General features: G+C 35.9%; 2 protein-coding genes across 5 annotated transcripts in view; both read right to left on the reverse strand.

The window, feature by feature from the left end:
• LOC105060392 (alpha-mannosidase At3g26720) overlaps nucleotides 1–12,819 on the reverse strand; it is a 68,096-nt gene that overhangs the window by 29,448 nt on the left and 25,829 nt on the right. The gene's annotated exons all lie outside the window — the stretch shown is intronic.
• LOC140859719 (2,3-bisphosphoglycerate-dependent phosphoglycerate mutase 1-like) lies at nucleotides 329–7,790 on the reverse strand. Of its 3 annotated transcripts, none has more exons than XM_073262094.1 (9): nucleotides 7,566–7,790; nucleotides 6,594–6,870; nucleotides 6,172–6,395; nucleotides 5,938–6,056; nucleotides 5,678–5,834; nucleotides 4,754–4,855; nucleotides 4,522–4,641; nucleotides 651–708; nucleotides 329–572 (listed from the first exon to the last, which is right to left on the reverse strand). In XM_073262094.1, exons 2-8 carry the CDS (start codon nucleotides 6,862–6,864, stop codon nucleotides 664–666), a joined length of 1,038 nt encoding a protein of 345 aa, XP_073118195.1. In that variant the 5' UTR covers nucleotides 6,865–6,870; nucleotides 7,566–7,790; the 3' UTR covers nucleotides 329–572; nucleotides 651–663. The 3 variants fall into 3 exon arrangements, with proteins under 3 accessions (XP_073118195.1, XP_073118197.1, XP_073118193.1); XM_073262096.1 differs by having other exon boundaries at nucleotides 6,594–6,865; nucleotides 7,566–7,706; XM_073262092.1 differs by lacking the exon at nucleotides 7,566–7,790 and adding an exon at nucleotides 7,293–7,446.

A 12,819-nucleotide genomic window follows, 5' to 3' on the forward strand; every position in this document is an offset into this window, starting at 1 on the left:
CCTACTGTGAAAAAGAGCAGACATTAAGATTTAAGGCCCGATATTAAGAATCAAGAACCTTCAGTCCTATCCAAAAAAAAAAAAAAGTAGAAATAACCCCTGGCACCCGTGATTTTTTGACAAAAGAACATTTTTATCCTTTCCAAACAGCTCAATGTTCACAATATTAGAAACTCAATTCAACTAATGGTAAAGAGCAGAGAGCCAACCCAACCGCCCTACCAACTGGTTACCAAGGAAGCCAAAATATCAACCTCAGCATGGTTCCAGCGATGGGATCTGAGGCTACCAGTGGACTGAGCTATGAGAAAACTAGTAACCAGCCAAATGCTCGCCGTATTATTGTTCTATGTGTAGCTTATGTGGAGGAAATTGTAACAAAACATGGTTGTTGATCCCATCATGAATACATGTGGAGATCTTGCATTACAACTGAAGGCAGTGACAGTCTCTTGTACATCAGTCGGAAACAACCACTCCATGGAACTGATCACATATGATTGAAGCCACTAAGACATCACAAAATGGTAATGCTTAAGCCATCACTAACCGAGACGACCTTCGTTATTGACCTGGAAAACAAAAGGAATGAAATATAAAACAAATTCTTGGGGTCACATGCAACACAGTGCAAATAAAACAGAGATTACCTGCTTAATCCTATCAGTGGAACATCTCATCCAGTTTCTGCCTATAAAGAGCCAAGCTCTGCATTGAAAGACAGAATTATGACTCATATTGTCAACGACTGAAAATGCTTTAAGCAAGAATTCAGCAGTGCTTATAAAAATGCTTGCACACAAGAAATTTTTTGCATGTTGCAAGATGAGTGTGGTTTGTGTTCATTTGTTATTCATACCAGAAATCATTGAAATATGACAATCAATCCTTTCCATGGAAATGGTTGTTTTATGTTTTATGAGAAGAAATCATTTATTAATCGAAAAGATGATTACCAAAGTGAGGAATAAGCAATAAGGAAGATAATAAAAAAGACTACAGAATTGGTTATCGAGTATTTAATCAGCAGCTGCAAAGCAGGGAAAAGAAACAGATGGTTTTAAAAAACTTTTAAGCCATCAAGTACACTGTGCCACCATGATTTGGTCAAGGAACTTAGTTGCATTCCATCCATATCATTGTGTACAACATATATATCTTCCATAAACCATTTGGAACGATGTTTATCATCTAAGTTAATGTTTCTAGCAGACTAAAGCTTTCCCAGAGAATAACAACATTTAACCTATCCTCTGCAAGATGACAAACATCAGTTTCCCAAGCAAGAATATCCATAGATGCAATATTACAGTATAAGAAATGCTTTAGTTTTCACAACTGTTGTGTAATTTTCCCATTGCTCCTCTGACAATTGTAACAGTACAAGTTGAAGAGGAAGCAATAGGGGGCTGCATATCAGATTTCTGCGTTGTGTCAGCACTACCTTTTAAGTTGATAATGGGGAAGTTGATAAAAATCTTGACAAATTTTGCTTGAGGGAAATAATCCACGAGACCAGATAAATTTTGAAATCCTCTCTGATTATACCAATTTCCTAAACAGAGGGGCAAGAAAGGCCAATCAGCTGATCGACTAGCTAGTATAAGGAGCAAACCTACCCTTATTTAAAGAAATTGTTCCAGGGCTGGAAATCCCTTTCAAACTATGTAATCCATTCAGTCAATACCGTATAAGTGAAAATATGGTCAGCAATATTCAATAGAACCTTATAAATTTTATATCTGCAACTTTGGCAGGTTGCCAAAGATTAAGGACTAACCATAACCATATCAAATCTTTAAGTCTCCAAACTCTAACACAACCCAATATTACCATGAGTTGGTGTTCCTCCTACACAACCCATCATGTCAGTTACATTGGGATCTCAATCAGATCAATTTACAAGATTCATAATTCATCAGGGCTAAAGACATAATTACCAATAAAATAATAAGAATGTTACATAAAACCTAAATAAATAAATTATATTGGCTTGAATTTTTGAACCTAAGCCCAATCCAAGTTCACAAAATCTTGGCCCAACCAATACCATTAGCGCCTCACCCAAAAACAAATACTATTAACAGGTTGTGTTGGTCAGATTCATGCCGAGACCAGCCCAAGCCAAGTTCCACCCCAGCATCATTCTGTTAACAGGAGGAATAAAAATTCAACCATCTGTTGACAGGAAGAAAAAATTCAACTACCCCAGCAAAGACTGATTGTCACTGTTACCATATCTGAAGATTTCTAGAGCACTAAATCATCCCTATGTATTAAAGCATCTGCAGTGATAATTTCCTAGATTTTAGTAAGTAGATATTAGACCATATAACAGGCCTTCAACAGAATTATAGATGATTTTGAATTAGTAATCACGTCTATTCCTGCTTTCGACCACCCATAAGTACCAAGACAATAAGGCCTCAAGATTGCTAAAGAATCTAATTATGGTTGCACATGGTACTTTACTTTTATTAGCATAAGCGTTAATACTTAATGGCTCGTAATACAATATATATATATATATATATATAAACAAATGACTGGAAAATAATATCAAGGACAGGAGATGATTCAAATACACATAGTAACAAGAATAAATTAATGTATTTTGTTGACATTACGTCGCCAGGGATCCTTCAAACTCAGCATTCAAGGATAAGCATCACCTACCCCTAAGTTCGAGCAGTACTTTTCAACACTCAATATTCTTGATAAACATAACCATGACCATCAAGCCATGTTCCAACTTTTCGTGGTCAACTTTATGAATCCTCATTCACAAAAAATGCCTAGTCAGGCTTACCTTTGATGTCATTTAAGTTTTTCCATATCCATTCTTCTTTTTGACCACTTCTATAACCGTCAAGCCTCAGTCCAACCGTTTGGGTCAGCTTCCTGAATCCTCATTTGCTGTCTCTACTCCTAGCCACAATCAGCTTAGGTTATAACATGTCACAAAAAACAGATGATGCCTAAATATCAAGTTCGGAGATATTTCATGGCTGAATATGTTCTTTACAAATAGCTTGCAACCTAAAATCCACCCACCCTCATTCAGACTTAGGATCAGCACCAGCGACATTCGCAGTTCTTGATCTTACAAAAGGATATCTCCTTGAAAACAATTGTATTTCCAAAGTTCCTCATCTCAGTACCAGACCCCATACTAGTACCATCCTATTATAGTGTCGATACACAATACAATATGAGACAGCGAGACATATCGGGTGTCAGTACAGTATAAGACTATGTACCGGCTCAGTATTGGTATTGTACGGTGCAGTGCCAACCAATATGGCAAATCTTGGTATTTCCTAAAAGCATAGACAAACAGCATTGACAGCAAACAGGCAACCTAGAAATATTGTTGCACTATGGCACAAATAGTAGGACTACAATAATGTTTGACCAACTCAGACTGAAAAATCTAGACCCAACCATTTTTTCCATATACCAAGTTCAGGTCAGTACCTAATGCCTACAATAACGTCACAACCAACACTTACTAACCCTAAAAACCTCATAAGAAAAGAAAATGCTGCCAAACAATTTAAAACAGTGGACAGCCAAAACAGGACTCGAACTACCAATTTCCAATGGTAAAAGAAAGCATACATCAAAGCCAACCAAATACCAATTTTAAATTGGATTAGCTTGAGGCCAAAAACATTTGAGAACGAATCATGCTTTATCCCTGACCAATCTATCCCATCTCTGTTCCTGCCTGAGTACACAAACTGAGCAAGTAGTCACAAAATCTAAAAACAGAGCAAGTGTCACATTACACATTTGGATCAGCTTTATAAATCCTTCACTAACACTGTCAACATCGCTTCTTTAAAACCTTGTCACAACTTCAACTGTTTATGCTGAGGAACTAATTACTCTATTCCCATACTCTTTTCGAACCCTACCATATAGCAGAGCATGCCTCCAGTGTGGAGCCATCAACTTCACCAACTATTAAATACTTACCAAGTATGATCACTGTCAACTAGTGCCTTACCAAGCTCTGCTCATAATAGCCTTATCCTCCAAATCTTTCCTCCTTGAACCCAAAAAAGCAGAGGGGTGGAACCATATCTGAACATGTCTCATCAATCACTCACATACAGCATATGCCATGGGTTATCCAAAACATCAATAACCCAAAACATCATCAGTCCGTCCACTCATGGCAAAAGACAGAAAAAGGTGTCTGAAATCCGAAATTTTAGAAAGCCCAATCCAAATTAAAAAAGAAAAAATATCAAATCATGCTGCAATTATTGAAAATAAGCATCATTCTCCTAGTGTAGAATTACCTTATACACATCTTTCCTGTGCTGTATTTTTTGCAGTTTATAAACATCTGGCATAGCATGTGATTATTATTATGATCGTATGGTATACCATTAACAAAATTGATGTTTAAAAGAGGGAATAGTGTTTAGTGAGTTTAAGAGTTGGGCCAAAAAATTCAATGCTTATAAGAAAATTTTAGTCGTACATGAAAAGTGTGAAGAAGTAGCAGACCTTAGTATAAGCATAAACACCAGCCTCAGAAGGTCCTACAGGACTCCCTCTCCTGATGAATTTGCCATCTCTGAAAATATAGAGCATAGGAATGCCAGTTGACAACTCAAGGCTGATTACCTGCAGGGAGAATAATTTTACTTTCCAATTTGAAACTCATACACAGACCAATGCATCAACCTATGGATGCATGAGAATAGAAAAGTTCCCAAACATAAAGACATTTACAGACCTCTTGAGAAGTCAGCTTGTCAAGGTACATAATAATAGACCTTAGTGAATTCCCATGTGCAGCAATCATCACATTTTTTCCCCTCAAAAGTTGGGGTTCAATCTGCCATACAATCCTTTCCAGTGGTTAGATATTTGAGTAGAATAGCTGATAATTGAATGCAAAACATAATAGACAAAGACCATCCTAGGGCTGCTTCATTACAAAAAATATCAACAAGATTTCCATTCTTATGCTGAGGGTTAGATGATAAAGGTACATTTGTATGTCAGGACATGAGATAATAAACCACTAATCTAGAGATGCAAGCTTTATTCCTTTGAAAATGCATAATGGATAACCTTGAACTTGTTTCCTACATATAACAGTCCCAGGACCCCTCATTTATTTATATAAAATAACAGGAAAAAAGATAATGGCTGTTATAGTGGGTTATTTGCTGTCACAATGGCAATATAATGCAAATAACAAACGACATTTGCCATTTACACTGCTCCCTTAAAATAGCATTTCTCTTCAAAATCCAATTTGTTTTTCCAAAAATTTCCCTTCAAAAAATGTTTGTACTGCCTGAAAAAGAAATATTTTATCAACCGAACAGTGATTTAGACAATAATACTGTTATTTTTCCATTATTGTTGGCTATTTTCTGCTCCAATGGCTGTCATAACGAATTATTTTAATACTAAATAACTAGAAATCACACAAGATGAACAATGGTTTCCCTTGAGGTCGGTTGTAATAAAATAACACCCTTACTGAAACCTTGCTCAGAAATAAGTACTTATTAATCAAATCCAATTTTTACAATGAAATAAAAAGAAACCAGAAACATCATAAGATGAAAAAATGATCCACAACATGCATCAGCCAACATATAAAAATGTTTACAATGAAATTAGTCGATCAACTTAAGAATTTTACCTGCTCTTTGAAATAAGCAACAGCCCTTTGGGCACACATCTCCAAACTCTCTCCATTTGGGGGAGGGATGTCATAACTGCGACGCCATTCATGAACTTTCTCTTTTCCAAATCGATCTGCTGTTTCTTGCTTGTTGAGACCTTGTAATTCACCGTACCTAGAAGAAAGAACAGTTAATACACCAAAGCAGCACTACCAAAGTAAGGTTAGCATTTGCCCAAGTAAAGAAATATTCTTAAAAGAAGTGAAGAAGTCATTACATTCTCTCATTCAATTGCCAAGCCGCTATCACTGGAATAGATTGTTTCTTTGTTTCTTCACTATAAATCTGACTCCATCTCTGGGCCTGTTCACTCTCACTGTGTGTGATGATTGGAACCTGAAAATCAAGAGATATGAAAAAGGAAATAAAGTTAACATGTCTTACGTAAGTAGATGTGTGTGTGTGTGTGTGTGTGACTACCAAATTTAAGAATATAGAAATAAAAGGGAACCTTCTTCCGGCGATGCTGTGTCATGGCAAGCATGGCAGTCATTTGAGCACGAATCAAAGCAGAAGTATAGATCATGTCCACAGGTATGTTGCATATCCTTTTTCCAGCTTCAATTGCCTCCTCCACGCCCTTTTGAGTCAAGGGTACATCAACACATCCAGTAAACAAATTTTTCTCATTCCACAAAGACTCACCATGCCGAATCAATATAAGCGCAGTTTCATCTGCAAACAGAAGAAAAAAAAACAAATAAGTAAGCCTTTTCAAAAGAAATAAGTTCAGTAGTCAAAGAGGCAAAACATTATAATCGCACTAGCTGATCATATCCTTTTGGTGCGGCAGAACTTTGATCTTACGTGGCTTTGCATGCAATCTTGAGGGTTTCCAATGTATAACAAAAGCTGCAGATGAAAAAGACTTACGTGGCTTTTTCTTTGAGTCACTAGAATTATTCTTTGATGGTATTTGAACTGGATCAGCTACGGAAGAATGTGAGCCTGATGCATGGGTTACACTCAATTTCCAGCTCCCAGAGCTGCAATTTCCCCTTGCAACCAGCCGTACATCAACATCAAAACCCCTAGAAATCATATTCACCGACAAATTTCTAATTCCATTCTGAGAGCCAAAGCTGCTGTGACACCCATGGGCGTGGATGGATCCAATGGCCTGATGAAATGAGGTGGCAGCCATTCTAACCTATTTCAAATATAGACATAAGAACATAGACATGATGGTTAAATGATTAATTACTTTATAAATAAAGGGAAAATTATCAGCAAAAATAATCAGTTTGTTTGAACATCTTGTGTTCAACATTGACTTTGGATGTGAGATATAAACCAACGATATGATTCCTGTAATTTTTCTTGCTTACTGTGTGGTTTAGTCACATAAGCAAACTATGAAGATTATACTAAACCCAGCTCATAAGCACATCGGAAATTGCAAAATTTTCGGTTTAAAAAGAATTATCGAAAGAAACAAAAGTCTAAAGCTCAGTAAACACATTCCTCAGTCAATATTTTCACCAATTAACCGCAAACTCCTTCACACACATTAAAGTTAATGACAAATATGCTTAAAGATATACGAAAGAAAGGAAGAGGAAAACCACAAACTCTGTAAAAATCGGCTCTCATAACACCATATCAGATCCCTGTAAATTTCAACTCTACAACAGTATCAAACACAACACAACACCCAAAACAAGAACATAATAGAGACCCATCAAATTAATCTCCAAAAGGCAAACTTCCCCACAAGAATCCTCCCCATTCCCGATAGAAATCGCACATCAGTCCCAAAAACACTATGAAATCACGAAAAAAGCTACCGCACATGCAAAGAAAGTCGGGAATGCGGAGACACAAAGCGAGCTTGATTGAGCTCACCTTTTATAGGGAATCGGGGTCGTCCGCCAGAAACCCAAAGAAAGCGATGAGAACGAGGACCAAAAGAGGTGCTCGGAGGGATCTTAACAGGCACAAGAGAGGAGAGAAAGAAGACGACGAGGGTCACCGCGCCACATGTCGATTCCGAGGCGGAGACCGAGGGAGAGGATCTACAGCTAGAGATCGCCCTCGGGATGGGAAAAACGAGGGCTTCGGCAGGAGTGGAGAGAGGAGGAGACGTTGTTTCTTTTTATTTTATTTTCTTTTCTTTTCTTCCCCTTTTTTCTTTTTTTTTTTTTTCTTTCTTGACGGAAGGAGGAGACGTTGTTGTAGAACTTTGGCAGCGTCGCCAAAACTTGGCAGCGGGGTCAGGTTTGGTGGGAAAATTTATAGTAGCGGGGGAGGGGCGAGGAGTGGAAATCAAAGCCCAAAATTAGAAGAATATTCCCTTTTTCTGAAAGAATATTTCTTTTGTTTGCGTCTAATATATGGCCAATTACAAGATTGCCCTTCAATAAGGTTCGATATTTACTATTTAGTGTTTTTTTTTTGGTAACTTACGTGATAGGGATATGATATGGTCCAATATTTTGAAAAAGGCGCCATGTATCCTACGGATCTAAGGTATTTTGTGTATCTTCTTTTGATTAAGGGTGCAAATGGATTAAGTGCATTGGATGCAAGTATGTACCTAACCCTAGTGTTCAAACCTATTGAGATTTGAATTAGAGAATTTCATATGTATGGTCTGATTCTTTCGAAAAGATTCTTTGTTTTCTATGATTTTAAAAATGTTTTGTATATCTTTTCTTGGTTAGGGGTGGGATTAGATAGATTGGACAAGATACATATCTGCCTCATAGCTGATGTTCCAACCCATGAGGATGTCTGATTTTCAAATCCCTTGGACTTGAAATCCTCTTGGATCAGTTATGGTTCAGCGTTGATACATTCGAGCACAAAGAAATTTGGTTGGATATGAGAAAATCAGTTTAAAATTAGATATTTAAATAAAGATAACGCTAATATGGAAGGGGATAGGAAAAGCTGAGTGATTGGCTTTCAAATGAGTCTAACCCTTTTTTTTCTTGAGCTACATTTGCATGATCTCGAGTCAAGTTGGACTTCTATCCTAATCTTACAAACTTGTAATCTACTCTTAATTCGAAAACTCGATGGACAAATAAAACCTATGAGAAAATGTGATGATCATTTGACTCAAAGTAAAAGATATTATATTGAAACAATTTAGCAATCAATTTGGCTTTCTTATAGCCATATAATTCTAATAATCCCATATCAATTTATAAAATCAGTTCCATACAGTTCTGACAATATATACTTTTTAAATTTGGTCAATAATAATTAAGAGATCTCTAAATATAATGAATAATATATGCATTTCTGCTATCACCAAGCACTTGCTCGGATGGTATCACTCTTTTGCTATTTGGATAAGAGGTTGGAACTTCAATTTTTTTTGGAGTCAAGTCTCTTAAAAATGAGGCCATATGGAACAAAAAATATAAGGATTAACCCCTCCCAATCTTTAAAATAATAATAATAATATGCTCTTAAACTAGTTAAACCTAGTAATCATATAAATTTTCAAAAAATTCTTCAAAATCATGCAGCCAATATTTAAGAGATTGCCAAAGCATATTCATGTAATCTATCATCATATATTTTTCATTAAAAAATTACAAAAATATATTATTGGGATATTCATAGAATCCGCTAAATCTCTAAAATCATGTCGCCACTTATCAAGAGATTTTCAAAGTGTATTCTTGGAATCTACTGTTATATATTTCCATCCTAATATTTGTTATCATTGTAAGTAATGGTACAGAAATACTATAAAAAAAAATACATAGACCTTCTTATCATGGTAGATTGATAGAGCATTTCTTTACAACTCCAATTTTCTTTCTACAAGATCAAATGGTATCCCTTCGGGCTAAGTTTTACGTCAATAGATCTGGCTTCTTTAACATAACTAAACAAATGCTGTTCTACTTATAAATGATTCTAAGTATCATTGCACCATGGTTTGTCTTTCCAGCCTTGATCTCCTGCCTGATCTATGTCATATTTTTATGGGGAAATCTAAATTTAATATAGGGTATGGATATTTGTGTCACTTTGCAAGGTGGCACTGGGTAGGTGTGGTCCTAATACTGGAGTTCCTCCCAGCAAAATTATATGGTAGTTATGGTGGGAGCTACCTCGTGGAAGTAGATGGAGGTCACAATGGATTTGCCGGCAGATGGATTCCCTAAGTTACAGATATAGACTTTCTGCATGGAGAGAGATAGTCTAGCAGCCCTCTCTTACCTATAATTGACCAATTCTAAAGCAGCCTTTCAACCCTCCAAGTTCTAACTATTGTGCTTCTCCAGAAGCCAACATGCCCCTTGACCTACCTCCTCAAACTTCAACCCTCTAAATACATATTAAAAAAATATATATCAAATTCAACATAAGTCTTCCATGTCATATAAACGATGTCACCATTATTTTTATTTAAAAAAATAATATCTTTTAGTCTATGAAGAAGAATGATCTCCATTTTTTTTCACTCATAGAACCTCAGTTGGGGAAGCTCTTATTTAGTTTCTCTTATTTGACCAGTTAAAGTGAATGTCTCAATGTCACATTGCTTTGATCTTCTAATAATTCTTTACTCCAGACAACCAATCCGCAGTCTCTTGCCCCTCTCATCAATTTTCTCACCAAAGCAGTCTACTGATAACCTAAAGAAAATATAATATAGCTTATGTAGACTATCAAGAGAAAATTTTTTATTGTCAAGTAGGATATTTAATGGTAGGTGACACTTTCAGCTTAGAGTATCCTCTTGACATATTCTTTTGTTCCCCTCAGCATGATGATGAAATATTTTTATTAATGTACGTGTCAGCGATGGAAAAGTGGTCTCAAATCAAGTTTCTTATTGAAGGGAGAAGTGCTACTTTTAATAGTCTATAAATGGAGGTGGCAACACGATGCCGCTTATATTCTGAAACTGTGGGCATGCGGGAGATCCAACGTGGTTCAAATCTCTAATCTTTTTAATTAGAATTTAAACTAAAAAAATATATTTATATGATGTCTAATTCACCTATCATCCATCTTTTTTCTTATCATCCTGCTTTTATTTTTCATTGTTCTTATTTATGCTCATTTTTTTTATTTCATTTTTCAATTAAATATTAGATAGTTTGTCGATATTTTGCTCTAAAAAAGAAATAACATTAAGAAAAAGAAAAAAAAATGGGTATGGGTAGCAGGGAGTGGCCTGGAGACGGCGGATAGTAGCTGGAGTGTTGAGGGTGAAGGTGCGTTGGGATGGGTCCTGGATTAAAATTCCCTTCTAGAAAATTACATATATTTTTTAGTGATCCAAATTTAACATTTTCATATCACCTTTAGATAAAGCTATGGAGTAAATTCCAAAAAATGATATAATATAGATGGAATCATCCATGGGCTCATAAGGAATATAAGATCATCTGCTTCAGGTTTGAACTAGAGAGGTTCCGCAAGCAATCACCAGTACATGTGACTAGGTAGATCCCAAGTATTGAATAGCAACTTATTCGCATGATTCATTTGATTGCTATTCTTCAACAAACAAACCTCTCATGATTACAGATTGGATCTTCCTAATTTAAAACTTGTACTAGAGAGGATTCAAACTCCTCATAATGATAGCATCAAAGCCCTTCTCAAATTTAAAGTTGATTGGTAAAACTTTCCTTTCAGGCTAGCACTACAGTAAAAATGATAAAATGCGACGTTATAAAAGGCCTTTTACGATGCTAATAAGCGTCGTCACTAAGATTTACGATGCTTCAAAAAGCGTCGCGAAAGCGTCGCCTATGTAAGAGTGGAGACGAAAAATGCCGACGCTTTTTAAAAACATCGTAATATTTTCTAACGACGCTTAAAAGCGTCGTAAAATAAAATTTTAACGACGCTTTTTAGCGTCGTTAATGACAACGCGTCCTCCACTCTACCAAGACACTTTTCGAAGCATCGGCAGTTAAGTCATTAGCGACGCTTATAAGCATCGTTAAACAGTATATTAACGACGCTTATAAGCGTCGTTAAATTTTTTAACAGAAAAAAAAAATATACAAATTTTATATACAAAAAAAAGAATACATACATTTCTATACAAAATTATATCAATTATTCAAATATAAACCTGTACAATCACCACCATTCGTACCAAAAGCAAACTTCAATAGCAAATTTAACCAAACCAAAAGACATTGTTTAATATAAATAAAAATAAAGTACTAATCATCCATTACAATCAAGAGTAATATAAATAAATATAAGAATACAATAAAAATAAAATAATATCAATCTACAGGCGGATGATTGTCGTAGTCTCCACGTGGTGTGCCACTATCTCGATGGGTGCCTGATGTGCCAGGAGCCTACAAGAAACATATCAAAAGCATAATTTACATATCTATAAATAAAAATATATAGATCATTAAATTAATATAAAAATATATATTTAATAATATGTGTTTATCTGAGATAGGCCATACATCTCTAATAAAGATGTAAGTCGATCAATCTGTCCCCTCATGGCCTGCATCTCGGCACGGCTCTGTCGCATCTCCTCCATCTCAGCAGCACGACTCTGTCTAATCTCCTGTATCTCCGCCTCGAGTCTGCGGACTCGTGAATCCTGAGCATCTGCTGCAGCATGCTGCATATATCTACTAACCTCAGATAACTGAGTGGGGGTGACTCCTACTCCATAACCCCTCACTCGGCCGTAGCGCTCTGGTCGCATCAACTCTGTGAACACCTCGACCTCGATACGGCTCTGCTGTGTAGATACTGCGGACTCGTCGTCACGCTCTGCAATGAGAGATGTAGTCCTCTTCTGTATTTATTTTGAAAACAAGAGTTATACATTAATAGCTAACAAAATTAAATTAAAATTATTGTAAAAAATAGAATATTAATAATACTGTACATATAAATCTTTCGACTCATCTCGAACAAAAGTACCATCCTGATGAGTATGAGTCATCCGGTAAAACTCCACTTTACGAGTTCCCTCCCATGCTCATCCACCTACACAAATAATTTTAATTTTAAGCAAACAGTTATAATAATTTAAAAAAATATATGAGTATCATGATACAGACATAGTCCACGATATATAATGATATTAGTTATATAAATATTTCAACATAAAAATTAGAAGTTAATTATGAAAATT

This window comes from Elaeis guineensis, chromosome 1 (assembly GCF_000442705.2).
Source record: "Elaeis guineensis isolate ETL-2024a chromosome 1, EG11, whole genome shotgun sequence".
NCBI lineage: Eukaryota > Viridiplantae > Streptophyta > Magnoliopsida > Arecales > Arecaceae > Elaeis > Elaeis guineensis.